A 25,396-nucleotide genomic window follows, 5' to 3' on the forward strand; every position below is an offset into this window, starting at 1 on the left:
TATTCTAGCAGATCTAAATTATGTAATCATTGGCTTTTAGCTAATTTGCTTAATATTATTTTATTGATGAAATATCAAATGTCATATAACTAGATCATAAAATTTCAAAAACCATGTAAATATAGTCTAGTTGCAGATCATGGTCTTAGGCTCTTAAGTAGCTCAAATTCATGACACGAGTTCTCAAGAGAACCTTTTCCATTTTTTTGAGAGAAAATTTTCCATCTTTCTTGTCTTTTAACATCTTGACTATTACACTTGTTAATTCTGAACTTTGTACATTAATAATTCTAATATTTAGCATCTATTGCTATATATATATAAAAAAAAAAAAAAAAAAAAAAAAACACAAACAACAAATAGAGCAAAAATTTAGATGCAACACTAAACGGAAGTATAATATAAGTAAATTATATGAATAGTTATTTGGTAGTGTCAGCACAATATGAAATGCAACTTTACAATTCCTTGGCTAAATGTAAGAGGCTTACCGTATGATTATATCTATCTATTAATTTGGAGAAATGAACTTGAGAAAATGTAGCTAGTTCGATTTTATCAGATGTGAAGAAAAGGAAAATAACATTAACCTAAATGGGAACTTAAGACCAAAATACTACAAAAATAGCAGATTTACTACATAAAAAGTTGGACGGATAAAAAATTATAACCATTAAAGTCTACAGTATTTTAAGAAAAATAATTATAATAAAAAGTTTAGAATCTTAACAAAATTGCCATATGAAGCATGACGCGCACATCAAAAGCAACATCTAAGGACAAGTGCGGGGCATCAACACATTCACTGATTGATATGTCCACATTGCAGATATTCTGCAAAATGTTACAAACCTTCGAAAAAACTTCCAAAAGAACTGCTTGAAGCTTTCCCGTTGCCAGTACCAGTGTTCTTCCTCTTAGTACCTGAAAGAAAACGGAAGCGAAAGGATGCACTTTCAACAATCACCAATCTATGTTGCATATGTGGACGTGGGAGAACGATAACCAGTAAAATTGAACAGACATGGATATATTGACTTAATGTTTACACAAGAAACAAAGCAATTTTGTTAATCAAGTCAGTGGATTACAATAAATACACATCAAACAATCAATATTAAAAAAGAAAAAGAGAAATTGACGTATGAACATGTAGTACGTGTTATTTTCAGCTAGAAGCTTTTATCAAAGTTCAAATAATCAATAAAACAATAAAGTTTAGGTATTTATGTATTACTTCTCAATCTGTGTTGGCAAGTGCAGGTTCACGTCAGCCTGGCTGAAAACCAAGGTAGAATTTATTTGTGTGTTTTTAAAGTTATGCGCGTTTCAGCAAATCAAACACTGCCCGACCATGCAGCTGCCTTTGGGTGTCTTATGTTCATAGCTATCAATATATCAGATCTCAATATACCAATTCCCAGATACGTGGTACCAAGAGCAAAAAAACTATAATCTAGTTTGTTTAAGGATGTAATCCCATACATGTAATACTCAAGATGAAATAATACAGCTATGCAGTTTCAACAAATTTAACAAAAAAGTGCAGAAAAAAAAAAGTTTGTTATATGTTCGAGTATACTTTACCTCTGGAAGCATTTGCAAGATCAGAATCAACATCCATGCCATCACTATCACTATCACTATCACTATTACTGTCTGCAGCTGTATCATTTCTTGTCACCGTGCTAGGACCTTGTAGTAACTCATCCATATCCCACAGCTACAATGTAAAACTAAATGACTTGACAGAAAACACAAAAACTAAAGGTAGAAACTGTAAATCAACTGTGTTATGATTCTTACCTTCTAAGTATGATAAAATAAATATTTAAATTTGAAACAAAGCTTTAACAAGATATTTGTCAGACATGCAGGTCATGCACAAGGAGAGCAAAATTCATATTGTTTTATTTGGGAGGGTAAAGGGGAAAAGTTTAAACAAATCTCATTTTGTTTTGTCTTTTTTAAAAATCTGACATTTCAATGGTGATGCACAAGTTCCATCTCCTGAGACCAATAACTTAAGACCAACAACTTATACCATATAAAGGAAGAATAAAACGCATAGCTACCACATGCATGCAGGTGACACAAGATGTTGACAAGGGAAGAGTTCAAACCTTTAATGTGTTATCATGAGATATACTTCCAAGAAGCTTCTTATCATGTGAAAAAGCTACAAAATCAAAAACAAATCATAAGTTAGTCATATTAGAGTTATACAGAATTGGATACAACAAATTTCAAGAGATCTGAAACTAATGTGCAAACCATACTCAGTCCTTGTAATCAATTAGGCGGTGTTTGTTTAGCATAATATTGGTTTGAGGTATGGTTTTAGAATGGGTGAAATCCATACCTAGTGTTTGTTTATGGAAATTGCAATTTCTAAACCATACTTCAAATCCACAAGGTATGGGGTTAAAACCAAGGAAAGGCGGGTATAGCTCATACCATACCTTCAGGAAATAAAACAAAATATGTTAATCTCCAAACAAAACCAAACACATGGTATTAAGAATCAAGTTCTAACCATGTATCACCCTGGTTTTATTCTTGATTCCAATCCCAAACTACTTTGCAAACCAAACGCCCCTTTATTCTTTCTGTCTAGAATCAATAATCACATATACTAGTTTGGGATATCCAAAAAGAAATGTTACATTTCTACAAGATGTATAGATGTCAAAAATACCCCCACTTCAAGAAGGGCATTCTTAGTGGCACCCAATGCAGATCCTTATGGGCTGATGGGAGAATGCAACTATTAATTATGAATATACATGAGTACATGACAATTTTTTTTCATGAAAAGGTATTATATCAGATAATTTTTTTTGGTTCAATTATATTTAAATATATATGCTCTAACTTAAGTAACTATAAGAGGTATCTAGCTTCTTGATGATCACAGAGGTAGCATACCTAGACGCTCAACTGGATACTCTGAGTGCTCAGCAATGGGTTGAATGATTCTGTTGGGCAATATGCCTACCAAACTGTAATAAATCAAAGTCAATACGTAAAAATGAAAAGTTATTGCAGTATAATGCAGAAGAAAAAATCTTCATGTCATGCCATGCCATAACTTTCGCAGAGGTGAGTCCAAACAAAAAACCTATCATATACCTGATGAGCCCATTAGATGATCCAGTAATGAGTCTGTCTTCATCATACTAACATCAGGTAAAAGGACAAAAAATTAGCGTGAAACAGGCCAAAGTAGAAGAACAGAAATGAAAGGTAAATTTGCAATGCTTATTCACCTTCAAGAGAGCATCTACTGAGTTAGGGCTCAGATCAACAAATCGATCACTGTACACACACGTACACAAGTTTAAGATAAGGAAATAAACCATGATTGAAAAAGCATCCTTTATCTTAGAGCTTAGATGGGAAAGCATGAAGAGGAGACACTACGAGAGGGAATCCATATCCATGTCTATTTTTTTGAAGGTACCATAAATATGAACCTATATGTTAATAGTCTTAAAATAGTTTATAACATCTACAATAAAACCTGAACCATCAAGCATGAGAAAGCATACCTGCAATCTTTGAAGAATCCCCATGAATATAGCAACAAAGTCCCACTTTGTGTCCCACATATAACTTTCCTGCCATTCTGAGAAAATAGGCTCACAATTTAGAGTAGAAACATAGAAAATCAGGTAATAAATCATGCACATCCCCATTTCACCCAAGCTTCATCCTGGTCATGGATAGATTGCCCAGGTTCGGGTTCCTAAGCAGTGACAATTGCCCTATGAAGACTCGCTTTACATGTAGGTCATGCACACAGGTGGAAGAACTACATGTGTATATGCCTTGAAATGGCTTACAATTAAGTGCTTAGAGGTCTTATGAAGGTGTTTGAACCCACTTAAGTAAAACACAATATCTGCTGCTTGTAATTACCACCATGATTTCTCAATCCCCACTTCTTCTTTAGTTATTCTTTTACCTTCCACTGTCTTTCCCCTAGCCAGCTAGAGTGTAAGACACATAAAGCTTATGTCAAGGTTTGAGACCACCGTACTTGGAGTTGTTAGCATGTTGATAATGGTTTGTCAATAGAAACTCTTCTACAATTTCAGATCATATGTAATCTTAAGACAAGTTACTAGATGCAACCTCCACAATACTACAGAAGCATGAACACGATCAAGCATACATAAATCAATAAAAATAAAGGAACATAACAAATACCTTCATTATGACTACAGACAGTGGTTCATCCTCGCAAAATTCGGACTGTGCTTGGACCTTCCATTCATCAACAAACATAGAGCACAAGAATCAAACTCATGCAAAATCAAACAGCACGTTAGAAGTATAAACTGAGCATCAGCACTTGAACAAGACACAAGTACCTTATTACTCCGGATACTGCATACAGACAGAGTACCATCTCCGCTAGAAAACCAAAAGAAACCATGTCAGAAAATAGAGATACACAACATAAAGATATACAACACAATTTTACACCTATGAGCAAAAGATCTATTCACTTGGTTACTGTTCCTTTCAGCCTTTACATCCCCAACACACCAATTTTCTAGCCAAGTATTTTCTAATGCAAGATATGCTCATAAGTTTCATATCATAGTATTGATTAAATTGAGCAGCTAGAGTAGCTAATTCCTATAAACATCAATTATACTCCGACCCAACCCGCAAGCTACGTATAACCCTAGATGCAGGGGCTAGGGAACCCCTTTATTGTAGTATCAATTATTATAATTTATACAAATATAGAACTAAAGATTTTTAGGGTCAAAGCAATGCATGGAAAAACGTGCATAATGATACAAGTAGCAGAACATCAAACAACAAAATGTCACACTTCCCAACTATGTCAAAGTAGATGGAGAAGTTTACTACCTTGTAGCCAAAAGTCTCATCGAATCTGATGCAAAAGTCATATCTGATATGTATTCCTCATGAACTTGAAAAGTGTGACAGCAAGATTGTTGCCTGGTATCCCATAACTATGTACAGAAAAATGATGAAAAGAAATGTGATAAGGATGAAGCCAAAGAAAACATCAATAAAGCAACGTACTTGTCGATAAATTGGTAGGGATAATAAATATGTATATCTAGGAAGCAACAAAAAAGTGTGCTGGATCAGTTAGCACATTTTGGTTCCTCCGGAAGCACTTTCCAACAGAAACGACACTTATGAGTCTTAAGACACACACAGACAGGTCCTGGGTTGGAATAGCATGACAGAGTGTCCAATATGTACTAAGTGAGTGTAACACAAAGCAAAAAACTATTTTCCTTTGATAATAACATTTGTCCCCTAAGCAGTCTTTTAGATCAAGAGATTAACTTACCAATTTAAACATATAAACTTGGTCTTTTAAATATCACTAAAGAATGATGGATTAGCAGGATATATTAGATTTCTTAGATTTCGACCAATTAGAACCCTACAGCTCATTCGGAAGACCATTGTAAATATTGGAAAATAAAATCACCTTCATTTCCCTTCTCTTCCTATTCCTACTCTTCCCTTCCCTTCCCTTCCTTTCCCTTCCTTTCTCTTCTTTTCCTTTACTAATAATGAGCCAAACAAAGCCTAAAAGATGTGCACCAAGACTCATGATGACTATAAATAAAAAAAGAACAATTGATTGCTGCTGTAAAGCAGATGAACATTTGCTTCAACATCTTATGTGTACTGGGCTTCTAGTCACAACAACAAGTCAACGATTCTTTAACTTTGGGTTAATTTATCAACTTCAATCGAACATGCATCATGAAACAAAAATATCCTGTCATATGAGGATACAACATACTATATAAGATAATAAGGGAAAGTGAATTTGAACCTTGACACATCCTGAATCATCCCCCGAGGCAATGGTTGCTTCAGTCAAATTGATTATACTATTGACTGCATCTCTGCATTATGTTTGATTTCAAAAATAAGAACCGTAGCAATATCCTTTATCTTAAGAGTACACATCAAAATCAGTACCATTTTAAATTTTGGAATTTGGAAAGTAGTGCTTTAGTTTGGGATATAAAAACATGCAAAAAAGTCCAATAACTTTAAGTAGATGACTCACGTGTGAGCATTTTTAAGGTGAGCAATCTTTGCTCCAGTTTCAACATCAGTGGCAAGAATTGAGCAATCTGCGGATCCCGTCACAATTGCTGCACCATCAATACAACCAATTTAAAGGCCATTCATTGTGATGCGGGGAGGAAGAGGGGGGGGGGGGGGGGGAAGGGGTGAGGGGCGAAGGATTTAATTACCGCGTCCCTCATTGATAAACCGGGTAGTTCTACAAGACTTCTTGTGGGCACGAACATTCAGCAAACTGCAAGAGTAGCAATCAATATCATACTACAACATTTACCTTTTCTTAAGGAAAAAAAATAACAAGGATAACCCCCCCCCCCCCCCCCCCCACCTCTTCTTTTTTTCATACTAGGCTAGAATTACAACACTCAAAACAACATATCACACTCAAGAAATTCCCGAAATTCTACCGTTGTGGTTCTGCTTCAGCAGCATAACGATACCTACACAAAATGGAACCACCAAGTGAGTGGACAAAACACTGATCACAAACACCAGCAAAGAAATGGAGCCTAGGGAAAATTACTTACAATAGGAGGTAACCATTGATTAATCCAGTTGCAACAAGAGAATCCGACGGATGAAAGTCTACGTCAAAAGGGTGGTCCCCTAATTTTATCTCCATACCTTCCTTCTCAATGAATTGACAATTATGCTATGTATCAGTTTCCTATACAAATAATAATTTGTCAAAAAAACCCTTAAGAGTTAAGGACCTTTCCTAGTCTAGTAGCTCAAAATCTTAAATTATGCTAACAGAACAGCATCATATCGAATCCTTGCAATCTTCAAACTAATTCAAATTTTCTAGCTGTTAGATGCCTCATAATTTTATTTTTTTTTATTTTTTTTATTTTTTAAATTTTTTTTTTTAAAAAAAAAAAATAATAAATAAAAAAAAAAACAAAATTTTGCAAATTCAATTCAATCCATCAAAGTAAGCATGAAAAATAATGTTAAATTTTTCTTGCTAAAAGAACATGAATTGCAAGATTCTAGCACTCGTAATAGTCTTTCATAACTTGATCAATTATAAAGAATATTGCAATAATTGACCTAAGAAGAACCCTAATTGAGTATACTGAAAATTAAGTAAAGCGAATAGCAGTGAATTGTGAAATTGATATTTGATAATTGAAAAGAAAGTAAAGAAATTAAGGACTCATGTTAACAGAATAATGTATCCAGGACTCCAAGAGGAAATTAGTGGAGCATCCCATTAGTTCTCTAATGGTAAGAAAAAGTTCATAAAGAATGACACACCACATGACTTTTAGAAGGTTGCATGTAAGATGATTATGCTACCTTTTCCTGGGCGGGAGAGGGGTCTAAAAGGACAATAACATGAATAAACATTCTTATTCAGCCAGAGGTGAACGAACTAGCAGAAAAATCTATACTCTGCACTAATGAAGAATCTGAAATTTTAGTTACTCCGGCCACTTTTGACTTCCATCTCATGGTTTCCGTTATCTTGCAGCTGTTTGATTTATTCTACTCCAAACTACGAACTTACCCCAAAATTGAAGAGCTAATGTGTCATCAATATTGAATAACATCTAGCTAGCTTCAAGCTCTAGTGCAGTGTAATTCTAAAACATTTTATGCAAGGAGCCACTTTTGAATTTCTTCGAATGGTTTTCATTATCTTGCCAACATTTGAGTTTTTCTACTTTCAAGTTTCAACTATGAAGTATGAACTTGCCCCAATATCAAAATGCTTGTGCTTCATCAAGATTGAATAGCTTCAAGCTCACTCTAAGCTCAACATTACAAATTTTGGCAACATTTTACGCAAAGAGGTTAACGCCTTATAAAAACTGGACATTTACTATTACTTAATAGCTTTTCATTTCTGCCAAAAAGATAAATACACATCTAATGGTATTTAGTTCATATTCACTGGTAGAAACATGAGCTTACGCCTCACGGTATTTTAGAGCTTTTCCCACCAACAGGTGACTTCCAATTACAAGAACCCAATCCCAGTAAACCAATCCATGAATCAAAAACAAAATCATTCCCATTTTCCAGTCATAATTTATCCTCTAGTAATCGAATCAATTCAAACACTCAGCCGTTAAACGGGAATTATTTTTGAATTGAAAATTAAGTGAACCAAACAAATTAATTAAATCAGTGAACCAAACAAAGGCCTGCAACGCAATAGTACCATATTTGATTCAATTATCAAAATTAGGCTCGAATTAATCGCATAAAATTCTCTAATATCAAAGTAAATTGAACATATAAAAATTCAAGGTACAAAATCAATAGTTATAATGTTTTATAACTTGAGTAATTATATAACTAAAAGTTCAATAGTCCACCTTAGATGAACCCTAAATTGACTATACTTAAATTGACTATACTTAAATTGAAAGTAAACCCTATATTACGAAAATTGATACGAAATATTCAATGATTTAAAGATAAAACCTTACCTTAGAAGATGTATCAATGGAGGAAAGAAAGCTCAGAAGCTGCTTCAATGCAGAATTTATAGTACGCTTAAAATGTGGGAGAGAGAGCAAAGGGGTGCAGCGTAAAAGAAAAGAGGAGTGTGTTTTTATTTTATTTTTTTGTTTTTCAAGGTCACCGTGACCTAAGGTGAGTCCGTCACGGAATATAATATTACCTCCTTTACTAAGTAAGTATAAAAAAAAAAAAAAAAAAAAAAAAAGATGTTTTTCCTTTTTTTTTAAGTTAACACGTTTTTTTAGGTAAAATTTTTACTCCGTTTGTTTTTTTTTTTATTTGCACCACTTGAGATTGCACGGAGTTTTAGAAGAGTAATATAATATTGTGAGTGAGTGAATAAATGATTATGGTAAAAGTAATTTGGGGACATGGAAGTGGAGTAAGTATTACCCACTACCATGGTATGTTAATACTACCCAATACCACAATTTTTTTTTCTTTTTCCTTTTTTTTTCCCTTTCCTCTTCATCTTCTTCCTTCCTTAAACCCTTTTCCCCACCTCCATGGATAGCTCCCATTGCCAGCCAAACTTCTGCCCACCGCACCTTCACCTCCGACAACAAGAAGCCCACCCCACCAGCTACTACCTTGGTCAAAATCCAAAAACATGCAACTACCTCAATTAAAAATCACCGGAAACCACCCAAAAAGCTGAGTTCGGTCAAAATTGACGCCGGTAGTTTTTTTGTCGGCGCTCAGTTATTATTAATTTCTATAATGTTATTATGGTTTGTATACTGTTATTATTGGTATTATTGGTTTGTATACTGTTATTATTGGTTTTTATACTGTTATTCGTAATTTATATACTGTTATTAAGAGGAGAGAAACTGCATTTTTACAACATGAGTAAATTTTACGTGAAATTACATTTTTGCCCTGGTATGGGCCAAGCGAGCCCATACCTGGTAGTGGTCTATCACTACTCCATGGAAGTGAAAGTATATGAGAAAGAGTAGTGGAACCATAAGAGAGAAATAATAAATTAAATTGATTGGGGTTTAAAGTTACTATATATATATAAATAAAGGAGGGAGTCCCTTGCATTTATAAGGTATTCCACTTGCTTTTTCATTCTCTCTCACTCTCTCTCCTCTCCTTAATATATGTGTCTAAATCAAACGTGTCAACTAAATAGAAATGGAGGAAGTACGTAATATGGAGCCTTCGTTTTTAAATATTTGCTCCACTTTTATTTCTGACAATTTTTAAATACTTGTCCCATTTTTATAATTGGAAAGCTACATTTATACTACTAGTTTTTTTGGAGTTCCACCCGGTTTATCCTTTATGCTAATCCGGATTCGGGTATAGATCAGTTATGGGTGGTTAGGTTTTAGTCCCCTCTCAATTATTGTTGTGGGGGATCGAAAACGGATGTTTCCTCCCTACCAAGTATAGTCTCAATCACCAATACACCGACAGTCAATTAGTACATTTATACTACGAATAGTTATATGTGAATGGCCACGGTGAGAGGGGGACTTTCCACCGGGGCCATTTGAGGCCAGTCCCCCATCAATTATTGTAATTAATTATTTAATAAACTTAGACAATCTATATTTACTCATAAAATATTGGGATATAGTGATTAGTTTGGAGCAAGAAGTAAAATATTTAAATCCCGATCCCTCTAATATTTTCGGCCAAGATCCGCATTATCCACGGTCACCTTATGGTTATTTATTTTATTTTATTTTATTTTTGGTCTTTCACAAAACAAGGCTTTAATTTCTACAACTTGTAATTTTTTATGTTTAAATATCTTTTTTATATTTTGCAATTATATATATTTGATAGACATTATTTTTTTGGTGCAAAAGAGGGTCAAACCCGTATTATTCATTATATTTGATAGACATTATAAAAAGATAATAATTGTCCATATATTATTCAATTATCATATCATATAATAATAACTAATATATAAAGCTAAACTTTTAGCCAGGTTACAAGGCAGCGACACTTGGCATTCCATCTTTTCGCCAAGTGTCACGCCACGTTGGATAAGTTTAAATAGACTTCATAAGATAAAAAAGTTAGTTTAGAATTCTATTTAAATAGAATTTTAGGATAAAATTGTTAGTTTAGAGTTTTATTTTCGATAAAATACCAATATTCAAATTGAATTATAATTTTAATCAAAAAAATTGTTAGGTTATAGTTTAACGAACAATCCGGGCATCGCACGGGGTACCAAACTAGTAACTAATAAATTAAATCTAAAACATCTTATCATATTCACTTGTTTTTCCTAGAGTCCTAACCACCTAGAACTAATCCCTAAATCCGGATTAGCCTTAGGGATGAACCAGGTGGAACACCAAAAAAAAAATTGTTTTTCATAGAGTAGCTATATTTATCTTTGCAGTGTTGATATTGTAGCTCTATATAATACGTATTAATCAAGAGATTTTTCACAATCTAATTTTATAGCAGAATTCGATCAATTCGAACATGGATGAAGATAAAAACATATTGATGAAGAAATTGAGGTATGATGAGATAAATGCAATCTTTGAAACCGAGATTTTGTCACATCTACCTTTGAACACTCTCAAAAATTGCAAGTATGTTTCTAAATCATGGTCGAATATCATCAAATCCCAATATTTTTTCCGTCTTCATCTCCAAAAATCCGTTTTACAAAACCGGTTAAATCTGGTACTCTTCAATGCCACCACCAGAATCATCGAAACGTTCGAGGCTGACGCGCTGCTCCCGTCCCATGGGACACCTAAACCCTACAAAGTTACCCTTGATCAAAATTTCAACATCCTTGGTTCATGTAACGGACTGCTTTGTTTCGGGTTTGATAAGATTCATCATGGTTCGGAAACCAAACTTATTGTGTTAAACCCGGCCACTCGTGTTTGGAAGAGTGTTCGTGTTTTACCCGTGCCAAATCAAGTCCAAAATCTTAAAGCTCATATAAATAGCAGAGGATTTGGTTTTACATGTGATATTAAGACCATGGATTACAAGTTTGTACTTATTGTGGACCGCGAAATACATGTTTATAGTTTAAAATCCGAAGCTTGGAAGAGGATTGGGGACTATTCTTGCACATTTCCGTTAAGGGAACCGCAAAGGAATAAGTGCATACAAGCAAAAGGTGTTGCTACCGACAATGCTTTGCATTGGTTTTATGGCAGCCAGGGTAGGATCAAAGGTATCTTTAGCCTCGATCTCACGGATAACAAGCAGTATGAAACGCCGATTCCTGAGCTTTATGGATTACCAAAGCTAGTACCTTTAAAAGGATGTTTACATGTGGTATTCACCAAGTATGTTACAATGTCGGGAGCATATCCTGCAAATATGCTAGAGATAGACATTTGGCGTATGGAAAAGTATGGCGGTTGGGAGGATTCTTGGGTTCGATTGTTCAAGGTTCAATTTGATGATGTTATATTCCACGCGACTGCAGTTTGTTTCAAGGAAGGAGGCCGCAAAGTCTTGCTTGAGCTGCATCCTGTCGATATGGAAGTGTTGAGATATGTTTGGTATGATTTAGTCACCAAAGAACGTGTCAGTGAGGTTCTTGAGTACTCGGCCAAGATAAAAGCCGAGTCATGCTTTGAGAGTTTAATAGATCCAAATTTTCTGAAGTTTTAGAGCCTGAGATTGTACTATATATGAGAGTAGTTGGGTGAACTTCCTAACAACTTGTTAGGAGATTTCAGGTCTCTTCTTTTTTATTCAGTTAGCTGGTCTAGATTTATAATCTAGCAATAGCTTTACATTGTTATGTTTTTTGATTGAAGCATTATACTTTGTTTAAGATTACAGCAAATTTTTGTTTTACTTTGGTTTAAATTTTTTTCAAGTATGCAAGTTCATCCTACTCTCTTGATCAAATTTGAGAATGGCTGGCTAGCTAGCTTGATGTCAATAGATTTGGCCTTGAAGAATTCCGAAAAAAAAAAAAAAGCTTCCTTACATATAGCTACCACATATTATCAGAATTGCACAAACATTATACGTGCAGCAACCAGAAGGTTTAAAGGTGTATGTACGTTCATCCTGTCTCATTTAGGCATTTAGGGCGTAAAATAAGTCTGTTACCTAAAACTGCAGAGAAAATAATTAGTCGTCATAGCTTTGAGGCCTCTGGCCGTTCATTGACAAAAATGCTCAAGGACATAAGGGAAACTTCCTGAAGGATAAGGTAGTCCATGTACAACTTCTACTAAATGGATTTAACATTGAAAAACTTGCAAAACAGATTATGTGGATTGCTGTTATTAACCCCCTAACTTCTAATACTAGTTATTCATCACTATATATTTCATTTGATTGCAATAAACATTTCACACCAAGTAGCCTACTACTCCAAGTCAAACTAATTCTTCAAGTCCATCAAACGTAAATCATACTAAGTACTAAGTAACAATGTTTCTACCTATGTAACGAACAAGGTTACTTAGACTACTCAAATTACATCAAGTAGATGGATTACACCAGATATTCAAGGTTAACAGGAATAGTTAATTATAGCCAACAGAATATTACTTTGTGTAGCATGCTCAAAAGAGTCGAGCCAGATATCATTACAAGTTAAGTATAAGGTTCAGAGTCCAATTTGTGTCATACAAAAGTTAATATTGGATCAAATTAAGATCCTATAATAGCAGGTCAGGAGGTTCTCCTCCACACCCTCAAAAGTAATATATATTTAATTCTCTGATTGAACGAAAAATGCTGTGTCTTAGCCTGTTATCGACCTTATTCTGCCTATATATAATATCCAGCTTATAAGCTATAATGTAACTAGCAACATTGCTTTACTAATTTTTATTTTTATTTTTATTTTTTTTTTGGGTACCCGAAACACAGGAAAAAACTTAAGGCAATATTATAGATGCCCTGCAATCCATCATAACTCAGAATTTTTAACTATCAATGATGATTCCTGAAGTACATTCGAAATAGCTGCTAGACAGGACTACAGCTCATTCGCGCACCATGAATAACAACCAAACTAACTGATGTTAATTAGTGTTGGCAATGGAATACATTGATCCTGCAGGCTGCAGCAACATATAGACGATGTACTTTTAAAACACTTTTGCATACTTTGTAATAATGTTAAGTCATAATTAAAAGCTTAGAACAGAGAATTACACAAGTATATATGACGAAACAGCTATAAAAATGTACAATAAGTCTAAAATTCTAATTATATCCCACCTTTATTAAAGAAATAGATAACCAATTCTACCTTATCTATGAGACTACATATAAAAAAAAGGGATGATCAGCTTAAAAACATAAAAGGACTGCAACGATGCACGAGCAATTTTATTATCAATGCATAATGTATCGCGGGTGACAAATAATGTCCTTCAAGATCACCTTCAATTGAATGGCATGTTGCATACTAATTAGTAGTTTGTTGAGAAACTTGTGGTAATTCAAACTGTGCGTGCCCCATACATCCAACACCGCCTTTTCTAATAATCTAAAGCTCCGTTTTGAGCCACAAAATTGCATCATTGGACTTCCTTTCCAATAAAAATACCTTAGTTTAGGCGCATGTATCCTGAAATAATGCTCTTCTATCATTGCAGAGCAGCACAAGAACTTGGCTCGATCGATAATTAGTGTTTGAAGTTGTTCACACACGATAGTGATCTCACAAGTAGCATCCTCGAATTGGAAATTCTTGAAGGTCAGACGTTCAAGAGATGCACAAGTAATCTTTAAACGAAAAACTCCATCATATTTCGAGTTTTCTGCCCCAATGATCTCGATTTCTTGGAGACTCGGATTGTCTAGGATTATTGCTTGATTATTACTATACGCGCAATGTTCAAAGTGTAGCACAAGCTTCATAAGACTAGGACAACTCGAATTTATCCACTCTCCTAGCTTATGAGTGTCGAGTAATTCGACCTCGATATAACGTAACACCAAAGTTTGAATATTTGGTAAAAATAAATTTGGTAACGCTTTGTAACAATTTAAGGCCCTTCCTTGTTTACCTCTTTGCCAAGTTAATTTCAATATTGTGTAAGGTGTATCTTGATGGGTACTTGTGAACAAATTTTCGACGAATTCACGAAAATCGAGAGCTGAGGAAGAAGGATGATGAAGATACGCCCCGAACGTTAAAACATTAGTAGAAAAGCAAAGTTTGTTTAGGTTCTTTGACGTGATCATCATCTTACTCATCTCGCCTTGTTCGAAAAACGAATAGATATGATGAATTAGATGTTCCGGAAGATTTCCAAGCCTATCAGCAAATTTATTTCCCATTGAAATTAAATTTGTTTGAATAATGGTATGAAGAAAAGGTAGAGATTTTGATTGTTTGTTACGAATTTGATTTAAACACAAAAGAATTTAATGGTTTTAACTAATTATGAGGGTTAGATACTTGGGTTTGGTATTGCTATGGAATTAACTAGGTTAAATCGGTTTTTTTAACCTTTGTCACGGAGTATCAATTTAATTTTTTATTTTATTTTATCTCAAATCAAGCTACTTAATATATATATATATATATATATATATATATATATATATATATATATATATATATATATATATATATATATATATATATATCTTTTTTTAATACATATTATATGGTTTTCGCATTTTTTTTCTTCCAAATATGATAATTTTTCATTCACCAACTATGTTAAGTTGAAAAATATATAGTTTGCGTATATTTTTTTTTTATCAATTTTTAAAAACTTTATTTTTTTAAAAAAAAAAATACTAAGGACACACCATAAGGAATAAAAATATATATGAATTTATAAGATAATATATCTTTTCAAAAAAAAAATTATGAATATTACATATTCATATCATACTAGCTTAAGCTGATGGTTAAGGCCAGAAATATGTTTTATACTCTATCAGAAAGCTCAATAAATAAATAAATCGTTTATACTAATGTTTTAAAAGTTATAATATACATTGATATCTCAATATAAACCCTATTACCCAAACCATATCCAAAAGTTGCAAGCCAAAAGAAATCACACAATGATTCCCACGGATGTGATCTGATAGTGGAGATACTAGTCCGTCTTCCTGTTAAATCCCTTCTACGATTCAAAGTTGTCTCGAAATCATGGCTGTCACTCCTTTCCAGTCCATTCTTTGTCAATTACTACCTCAAACATTCCCTCCAATTTCAATCCAATTCTCTTGTCATTCTAATGGGGCCAATGCAAACTTGTAACTTATATACTCTTGGAGTTACTGAGCCAAGCTTCGATCTCATCAAACTCGAAACCGATAAATCGAGCAATAGTAAGAGCACAATGTACACTGTTGGCAGTTGCCATGGGATGATTTGTGTCCAAGATTTTAATTCTGGTGTCATCACTGTATATAACCCGTCGACGCGATCTCTCCTTGGAAGGTTGGAAAATGAAAGTGTTAAATTGTGTAGAACCTCAAAGCTTGAATTACAATGATGATGGCCATAGCCAATAAATAATACATCGTTTCCCTAACCCGATAGAATTAGGAAATAATCAAAAGATCCCAAAAAGATATTATGCTAGGCATAAAATATATACTAGGCATAAATTATGGAAACTAAATATATCCTAATAATTCCCAAAATATATCCTCCAACACCCCCCCTCAAGTTGGAGCATGGGGATTGTAAATGCCCAACTTGGAAAGAAGATGATCAAACTGAGATTTCCCAAGCGCCTTAGTGAAAATATCTGCAAGTTGCTCCTTAGTGGAAACATAGGAAGGGGCAATTAAGCCCTCTGTAATAGCATCACGAACAATGTGACAATCAATCTCAATGTGTTTCGTACGCTCATGAAAAACTGGATTTCGAGCTATATGTAAAGCAGATTGATTATCACAAAACAACTTGATCGCCTTAGGATGTTGGACACCCAAACTCAAAAGCAATGCCTTCAACCATTTCAACTCATGTGTGGTTGAAGCCATGCACCGATACTCAGCCTCAGAAGAAGAGAAAGATATTGTGGGTTGCTTCTTGGTTTTCCACGAAATAGGAGATTTACCAAGAAAAACTAGCCACCCAGTCAACGAACGACGAGTAAGAGGACACGCCGCCCAATCTGAATCACACCAACCCTGCAAAGTCAGGTCACTATCTGCACTCAACAGAATACCCTGTCCCGTAGTACCCTTTAAATAACGAACCACCCTTAGAGCTGCTTCCCAATGCTCAATCCGAGGTTCATGCATAAACTGAGAAAGAATATGAACAAAATATGCCAAATCCGGTCTAATCACCGAGAGATAAATCAACCGCCCCTTTAGTCTACGATAAGACTCAGGATCCTCAAGTAACTTACCACTAGCAAGACTAAGCTTGTGGTTCTGCTCAATCGGAAAACCACTTGGTTTCGCACCCAATAACCCTGCTTCAGAAACAATATCCAAGGTGTATTTTCGTTGACACAAAAACAAACCTGATTTACTACGAGCAACTTCAATGCCCAAAAAATATTTCAAAGGACCAAGGTCCTTCATCTTGAAACAATCACCAAGATAAGCTTTGAACACAGTTAATGCAGCGGAATCATTCCCAGAAATAATAAGATCATCAACATAAACTAAGACATTAATCTGAACATTGCCTTTAGTGTATGTGAAAAGAGAATAATCAGAGTAAGATTGAATAAAACTGCACCCTTTCAAAGCTGTAGTGAGTTTTGCAAACCAACATCTCGGAGCTTGTTTCAACCCATACAAAGACTTTCTCAAACGACACACCAAACCTGAATCCGAGTTCTCAAAACCTGGAGGTAATTTCATGTACACCTCCTCTTCTAGATCACCATGTAGGAAAGCATTATGAACAACCATCTGCTGAATCTCCCAGTTTTTTGAAACGGCTATAGCAAGAAAATCACGGACAGTAGTCGTTTTTGCAACCGGGGCAAAGGTCTCACCATAATCAATGCCTTCTCGTTGATGATTACCAAAAACAACCAATCGAGACTTAAGACGCTCAACATCACCATTAGACAAAAATTTCGTCTTGTACACCCATTGACAACCTAGAGCTTTCTTACCGGGAGGAAGATGCTCCAATGTCCAAGTCCCATTATCTTCCAAAGCCCTTATTTCTTCTTTCATAGACCGTCGCCACTCTTCGGATTTCATCGCTGCTTTAAAGGATTTTGGATCCTTTCCCAGAACAACAGCTGCAAGAAACTTGCGATAATTCACAGAAAACATGTCACAATTTATATAGTGTGCTACAGGATAAGGAGTACCTGAGGGATGCTTTGGAGACGATGTATTAGGCGATGCTTGAGATGGACTTTGAGCAAGAATAGTATGTGTCACATAATCTCGTAACTTGACTGAGGGTATTTTCTCCCTCATTCCACGACCCAATTCTATAGCATTTGAATCAACAGGTTTTGGTTGAGAAATTGGTTGGTCACATTCGATGACGGGTGAAGATGCTTGTTATATGTTTTCGGTGACTGATGACATAGCAGTGGGGTCCGCACCCCCCCTGCGGCCAGCAGCCATTTGCTGCGAGGTGCCTGCGGTGCCAACTGCCAGGTCGTGGAGTTGCTGCTCTTGAGTGGGTTGTTGCTGCCCTGCTGGCTGAACTGTGGGGTGTAACGCATCACCCACTCCCCCCCTTTCTTCTTCATTACTGTTCTCACCCTCAACCATGCTCCTAACATGTTGAGGGTCATCATTCTCATCAATATACTCCGCAAAATCATAGTCGACAATATCATGCAAAGGCACAATATTTTCTGGTACTATATTTGAAGAAGCCGGGTCGAGAAAAGGAAACACATCTTCAAAAAATTTTACATCACGAGAGACAAAAAAATCTTTCGAATCAAGATCAAAGAGATTCCACCCTTTCTTCGCAAAAGGATACCCCAAGAAAATACACTTACGACTCCTACTTGCGAACTTATCCCCCTTTGTTTTTTGATTGTGTGCAAAACGTAGCTAGACACCCAAAAGTACGAATGGAATCATATGAGGGACAAGTAGTAAAAAGAATTTCATAAGGGGTTTTATTGTGTAGCAAAGGGGAGGGAGTTCGATTAATTAAATGAACGGCCGCGAGAACACTCTCCCCCCAAAAATAAATTGGTAAATTGGCTTGAAATCTCAAAGCTCTTACCACATTCAAGATATGTTTGTGTTTTCTCTCAACCCGCCCATTTTATTGTGGAGTTCCAACACAAGATGTTTGAAACAAAATGCCAATGGCATTAAAAAAATCACGCAAACAATCAAATTCTGTCCCATTATCACTTTGAACTATTTTAATTGTCTGAGAAAATTGTCTATCAACCATGGCGACAAACGACATAAACATACGAAACACCTCGGTTTTATCAATGAGTAAATAAACCCAAACCGCACGGGAAAAATCATCCACAATTGTCAAAAAATAACAGGCACCACAAGAAGAAGGGTGTCTATATGGACCCCATAAATCACAATGAACCTTTTCAAAAATTTTAGAAGTCTTATTCTCACTTACAGGAAATTTGTCTCTGGCATGTTTAGCACGAAAGCACACCTCACATGCTTTATTCAAATCACCCTTACAATGACGTACTGGAGGGAGAAGCTTCACCACTTTTTCTGACGGATGTCCCATCCATTTATGCCATAACTCCAATCTCGCCTAATACTCGTTCCAATCAAGCCCCCCGACTGATCTTGTATAGCACACATAGAAGAGTTAAATTGAACAATGCAATGCATATCATTAATCAATTGCGATATTGAAATTAAGTTACAACTCAATTCCGGAACAAACAACACATTTTTAAGAATTATTTTGGTAGACAAATGGACCGAACCCTCTTTTGTGGCCATAACTGATTTGCCATTCGGAAGACCAACCGGACAAAACGAGACATCATGAATGTCAAATAACCACACATCATCACAAGTGACATGTCTAGAAGCCCCTGTGTCTATAATCCACATTCTATTGTCAAACGAACCATTATTCAACCAATCATCATTACTTTTTTAATTACCAAGTAAACTTGCTAAGGCATTCCATTGTTCTGCCGAAAATATCTTAGAAAATCCACCATTGATAAGAGTGTCCGAAGTACCAACTCCGCAACCCCCAATCACGGTGGAAATGGTAGAATTTGATGGCGGTGGTAATAAAGTATTATCACCGACCATGGTTTTTTGGTTTTAATTAACCTGAGCGACTGATACCATGTTAAATTGTGTAGAACCTCAAAGCTTGAATTACAATGATGATGGCCATAGCCAATAAATAATACATCGTTTCCCTAACCCGATAGAATTAGGAAATAATCAAAAGATCCAAAAAGATATTATGCTAGGCATAAAATATATACTAGGCATAAATTATGGAAACTAAATATATCCTAATAATTCCCAAAATATATCCTCCAATAGAAAGTAATAAGCAGTATTGTGTTGGGTTCGGATATGATAGTGTAATAAGATATTAGCTGTCATCGTTTGTGGGTCTTTAACCTATACAAATTCCCTTGATGATTTGTGTTTAAGTGAAAATACAGATGTTAAGTTATATAGTATTAGAAGTGGATCTTGGAAGAGCATTAAATCAAGATTTAAGTACACTAGTAGGTTTCAAAATCGATGTGGTAAGTACTTAAATGGTGCCTTGCATTGGCTATTAATTCCGGAACACAAATCAGAAACACTCACAACAATTGCATTTAACCTTAACAAGAAAAAAGTTCGTTGGATGCCCTTACCAGATGAGATGCAAAAGGGTAAGGATTTCAACTTAGAGGTTCTAGGTTTAGACTTATGCTTCAGTCGTTATTGTAAAAATTTCGAGGTATATGTGATGAAAGAGTACGGTGTGATGGAATTGAACACTTTTGGTATGAGTTGAAAACGGGTGATTTGATTATAAAGAATGATACACTTTGCAAATTTAGTGTTGAACGTGGTTGTGTTGTCGCGGTATGCGTTGAGTCCCTTGGGGTGCCTCGTGGTATGGTAGCATTAACTAAATCGTGTTATTTAGTGAGTTAAAATTTTGTTCATGATTCAGCTTTATGATTATTGTCTTTGATGCATGATCGTTTGTGCCCGTGGTATGGTACCCAAATTTTGTTCATCTTCATGATCTTAAATTGTTATACTCCGTAATTGTTATTATTCATTCATAAGTTTAATTGAGTACTTATTAACAATAAATATTAGTTGTTAAATATTACGGTATTAGGAGGAATAAGAAAAGAAGATATTACGGTATTACATATGTTAAATATTAGTTGTAATTTTAAAATATTTTATATTTTATAATTAATACCTAAAGTTACAGCTAATATTTAACGGATGTAGTCAAAGAGAACGGTGTATGGTAACTATGTTCCAACTCTCCTAGAGAGTTCCTTCAAAAGAACAAAAAAGGGTAAAAGAATAAGACAAAAAAGAAGGAAAGCATAACTAGCACGTAAAATAAAGAGGAAATATCTCACAAGATTAAAACATTCACAATTTAATCCTCTTAGATCCAAAGAGTTATAGTCTTATATATGCAAGTTCCAAATTGGAAACAAGTTAGTTTTGTAATAAATACAAGTATAGAATAAACTGTACATGAAAATGATAGCGCAGTGGAGCCACTTCTCGTTTCCGTGGCTTAGAACCTGTTCACATTTACTTAATTTTAGTTCAGTTTGGTTCAACTCCAATCAGTTCAACTTCAATTATTCAGTTCAGCTCTTAATTTCCCTCTCATAAAATATTCATTTCAGTTCAGTTCAGCTCTAATCAGTATAGTTCAGCTCTCAATTTCCCTCTCTCATAAAATATTCATTCCAGTTCAGCTTCAATCAGTTCAATTCAGTAAATGTGAACATGCCCATAGACTCGGGATCTAATCACACCTCGGGTACTCCCATCCACAGATTCCGGAAAGGCTGTGTGGGCCCAACTTACCTTTTAAAGAAAAAATTTAATATGGTAGAAGGAACTAAAAATAAACAAAAACACATATCAAATCTGTAAAGACCCCATGTAGTATAAAATAACGCTCCTCTTTCCCTGTTTCTGTTAGCCACTCAGCTGCCGCACCTACCGGCCACTGTACTCCAGGTCTCAAATCATCAATTTCAGGTTGTCAGGTAATTCAATTTCATACTTGAATATTGATTTTCAACTTTCTAATTTCTTATTCTCCATGAGTTGTTGGGTTGATTTTGTGCTTAAATTACCTGTTTATGTTATTTAATGTATCAATTTAGTGGGAATGTTGCTTGAAGTTGATGGTTTGTTATTCAATTTATCAAATTAGAGAGTTAGAGTTTCTGATTTTTTCAGAATTGATAATATTGCTTTCCTGATTTTTTTTTCTTTAAAATTACATTAAAAATTTATAATTACAATAGTGAAATTGATGATTTGTTGACTTGTTCATTATAATATATAGTTTTGGATAAAATGAATTAAAACTCAACGTGACTATGGAATGAATTGGCTTACTTTTTGGAATAATGTCTACTGTCTAGTTTTTGTTAATTTCACTACAATAGCTACTGTCTACATTTTTTTTTAAATAAAAAAATAAGATGAAAGACATTAAGACCGTACTGAACTAGATATATTTTTCGATATTCTAACAGTCTCTTACAGGTTTAGTCAGTCCAGCTCTACTGGTCAACACTTGAGAGTAGAGGGGAGGTAAGGAAACTCCCTTTTTATTTTTATTTTTTTATAATTTACTAACATATAAATAGATAAATTGATGGTCAAAGTCGTGTATTGACATGTGTGTTTGGACAGAGTGTAACACTTATAACTTATTAAATCAAAGATAGAGTAACACATCTTTGCAGGTTGAAAATTAACGAAAATGGGCTCAAACGTGTTTGGAACACCAATTACCTCGGCAACCCTGAGAGCAATGCCTGAATATCAAGGCAAGAACTCGATCACCCAGCAAGACCGAGCTAAAGTTGCACTAGAGAAGGTGAACGCCGAGGGCAAGGCCGTGGATGCTCGAAACTCCGTGGAGAAGCTCCAGGGTCGATTTGGGGATGATGTTGTGAGCACAATGTGTTTGATTTACAATGCGACTGGTGACACAATGACATACGTGATTGCTCGTGACTGGAAGGGACGTGTTTGCGAGTCTGCGTACCCGGTGATGATTGCGAACGGGCAGTGGGGTGCGTTCTTGCACGGTCAATACTATAACCAGGAAAAGATGTCTAGAGCTGGCATTGTTTACTCTGCTCTCAACAATCAAGGCAAAGAACAACACTGGTTCATGGGATTTTTTAACTCCGATTCGGGCCCCACCAACCAGGTATATATGTATACTTAAGCTTATATACATAATTATTTGTGAGATATAAAATATTCCAAAGTTACAACTAAAAGTTAACGGAGTTAGTATACAAGTGTGGGGACACGGAATATAATCTTAAGTCTCTTTGGCCTTATTTTTCTTGCTAAACTACTAATAAGTAATCATCCTTTTTTTCCCCTTGCTTTTTGGCTTGCATAACGGATTATGTATAGACCAATTAACTTACTACCTCCGTTAACAGTTATTTGCAATGAAGGAGGAGAGAAAAATTTTAATGATAAGGGGAGTGAGATTTTGATGATGAATGAGGAGTGAGAAATTTGATGAACTAGATGAATGTTGAGAAATTTGGTCTTTTTGCCAGATTTGTTTTTTTTTTCCTTTGAAGATTAGATGAATTAAGTTGGGTTATAATAGAGTATGATTAGTGAAATAATTAAAGGAGTAAGTTGGTTAAGTGAGGGCAGTTTGGTCATTTCTAACAAAAAAACTTACCAAAAGAGGAAAAAAAACATATGTTGCATATAATAGAAAGCACCTGTTGTTAACGGAGATAGTATTTGGCTAGTGATTGTACAATGGAAATCCTCTTGTAATGTTGAAGATGTTGTTATAGGTGTATACTGAAATTCGCGAAGCAGGGCACTATGAGCAGGTAGAGAGTGTAGGAATATGGCAAGCTCTTGGCGACAAGCTGAGTAATGGGAAATTGGTGAACCAGGCCAATGAAGAAGGGGGGTACTTAAGTGGCTCCATTGGCAACACTTCAAAACCCATATTCGAAGCGATTATGACTCTGCCTGAAGCTAAGTAACGTAAATTGTGTTTGTATAGGCTTCACTATGACAGACTACAGAATTCAGTATATTATCATGTATGAAACTAGTTTTGGGCCAATGCTCTTGTAAACTCTCAGCTGATTGATTCGCTTACAATGCATCCTTAAAGCTTTGGTCATTCAATTACAACCCTGTATAAAATAATCAGACATCTATTGGAAGTATTACCACAATCAAACCCTGCTAAAGGCTTTTTGGTCCTTCAATTGAATTGATGGTTTCTTTTAATGTAAAAAAGTAGGGTTTTTCTATATAGTAACCTGTTAATTTCACTTTTCTACGTTGTGTCCCAACATATATCACTTTCCACACTTTAACCCTAATATACATTTTGTTTCCATACAGTAACCTTGCCGTTTACCCACTGTTAAAAATTCCATTAGTGGGGCCCACTCTTAATTTATTAATATTTTTTTTATCGATTTGCTCGTTGGGAAAATGTTCCATTAAAGATTTTCGGGGCTATTTTGTCCCTTAAGAGTCCAAATTGAACTCAGATTTGGCAAAAAAAACTTAAATGCCTCGTTCGCTTATTAAGTAATGTCTTGATTTTCGTGTTCACGTTTTAATACTTATAACGAGGCATTTACATTATTTTTTTTTTGTGAAATCTGAGTTCAATTTGGGTCTTTAAAGGCCAAAATAGCCCCCAAAACCTTTAACGGGACATTTTCCAGTGCGCATATTAGGACATCAGCCTTCAATATAATTAGCATCAACCTTTTCATGTGTATTGCCATATTAGGACACAAATCATTCAATGTCTTGTATTATTGTTTAAACTCCAAGAAAGTGTAGTAACTTTTTAATTTTTGTTTCTTGATAAAGGGAAAATACTATTCTTTGTTATATACTTCCTCTGTTTTTTTTTTACTTCACCTGTTTCTTTTATCACGCTTGTCAATGCAAAACTTTAACGATTAATAATTTAAATTCTCCATAAGTAAAAATTATAAAAGTTATATATTATGATAGTACTTATTGAGACGAATCCAAAAAGATCATACATGAATATATTTTTCCTTACATATTATTCACAAAAGATGGTCAAAGGAGGGGTGGTGAATAGTGTAAAAGTCAAAGCGGGTCAAGTAATAAAGAACGGAGGAAGTAGGTGATATGATACTCTTCCAATTTTATCAGATGTCTCCGAAGAGACAGGTGATATGATACTCTTAGATAAGCATAAAAATGACTGATTTCCTAAATGACTGAAAGACAGAGGCAATAAGATTAGAAGTTTATTTGCTTGATTGATTGACATTAATTACACACCTAATTGCTCTCACTTGACTTCGCGAAGCTAATACATGTGTAGTGATGATTTATAGGGGACTAAAGTTGCCAAATAGCATGTTCATTATTTCCTATAAGCTCTCCTATTTTTTCTGTGTTTTTGCAGGGTTGCTGTTTGCATGAACACGAAATAGCTTCTTGAAGATTTTGAACCTAGGCCTGCTGTCCAAAAACACCTAGCAATTGCTTTTCTAACCCTTTGGTTAAATGATGATGCTGAGTGACTGCTGTTGAGTTGGTTGTTAGTTACTTTTCTGTTTCAATCTTATGTATGCTTCTAATATATACAGTGGCGGATCTAAGATTTTCGAACTTATGAGTCACCATCAATAATTGATCACTTGTTTCAATCCAAAAATTATATAAAAAAATTATATTTCACCAAAATGAT

General features: G+C 34.9%; 3 protein-coding genes across 6 annotated transcripts; 2 read left to right on the forward strand and 1 right to left on the reverse strand.

Annotated features, from left to right (window-relative positions):
- Positions 1–565: 565 nt before the first annotated feature.
- LOC145636355 (WD repeat-containing protein 55-like) lies at positions 566–8,694 on the reverse strand. The gene is made up of 16 exons (XM_081687891.1): positions 8,544–8,694; positions 6,630–6,769; positions 6,510–6,542; positions 6,273–6,337; positions 6,083–6,170; positions 5,843–5,915; positions 4,888–4,994; positions 4,377–4,419; positions 4,213–4,269; positions 3,552–3,628; positions 3,270–3,318; positions 3,133–3,179; positions 2,929–3,002; positions 2,124–2,179; positions 1,588–1,723; positions 566–924 (listed from the first exon to the last, which is right to left on the reverse strand). Exons 2-16 carry the CDS (start codon positions 6,722–6,724, stop codon positions 845–847), a joined length of 1,080 nt encoding a protein of 359 aa, XP_081544017.1. The 5' UTR covers positions 6,725–6,769; positions 8,544–8,694; the 3' UTR covers positions 566–844.
- A 2,343-nt stretch (positions 8,695–11,037) lies between these two features.
- Positions 11,038–12,198, forward strand: LOC145637272 (F-box protein CPR1-like). The gene has a single exon (XM_081688740.1). It carries the CDS (start codon positions 11,038–11,040, stop codon positions 12,196–12,198), a length of 1,161 nt encoding a protein of 386 aa, XP_081544866.1.
- Positions 12,199–21,549: 9,351 nt separating this feature from the next.
- LOC145635319 (23 kDa jasmonate-induced protein-like) lies at positions 21,550–23,909 on the forward strand. 4 transcript variants are annotated; one of them, XM_081686599.1, is made up of 4 exons: positions 21,550–21,683; positions 22,182–22,239; positions 22,395–22,867; positions 23,487–23,909. In XM_081686599.1, the coding sequence occupies exons 3-4, from the start codon at positions 22,412–22,414 to the stop codon at positions 23,682–23,684; spliced, it is 654 nt and encodes a 217-aa protein (XP_081542725.1). In that variant the 5' UTR covers positions 21,550–21,683; positions 22,182–22,239; positions 22,395–22,411; the 3' UTR covers positions 23,685–23,909. The 4 variants fall into 4 exon arrangements, with proteins under 4 accessions (XP_081542725.1, XP_081542723.1, XP_081542722.1 ...); XM_081686597.1 differs by having other exon boundaries at positions 22,192–22,239; XM_081686596.1 differs by lacking the exon at positions 22,182–22,239.
- Positions 23,910–25,396: the final 1,487 nt, after the last annotated feature.

The sequence above is a fragment of the Chenopodium album genome, chromosome 6, assembly GCF_948465745.1.
Source record: "Chenopodium album chromosome 6, dcCheAlbu1.1, whole genome shotgun sequence".
Classification (NCBI taxonomy): Eukaryota; Viridiplantae; Streptophyta; class Magnoliopsida; order Caryophyllales; family Amaranthaceae; genus Chenopodium; species Chenopodium album.

Excerpts from the sequence above, each read along its gene's own strand:
- LOC145636355 (XM_081687891.1), bottom strand. The coding sequence starts at position 6,724 with ATGGAGATAAAATTAGGGGACCACCCTTTTGACGTAGACTTTCATCCG. Across the intron at positions 6,171-6,272 it reads GTTTATCAATGAGGGACGCG|CAATTGTGACGGGATCCGCA; the intron begins GTAATTAAATCC and ends TTGATGGTGCAG. Across the intron at positions 4,270-4,376 it reads GCAGTATCCGGAGTAATAAG|GTCCAAGCACAGTCCGAATT; the intron begins GTACTTGTGTCT and ends GATGAATGGAAG.
- LOC145637272 (XM_081688740.1), top strand. The coding sequence starts at position 11,038 with ATGGATGAAGATAAAAACATATTGATGAAGAAATTGAGGTATGATGAG.
- LOC145635319 (XM_081686599.1), top strand. The coding sequence starts at position 22,412 with ATGGGCTCAAACGTGTTTGGAACACCAATTACCTCGGCAACCCTGAGA. Across the intron at positions 22,868-23,486 it reads ATTCGGGCCCCACCAACCAG|GTGTATACTGAAATTCGCGA; the intron begins GTATATATGTAT and ends ATGTTGTTATAG.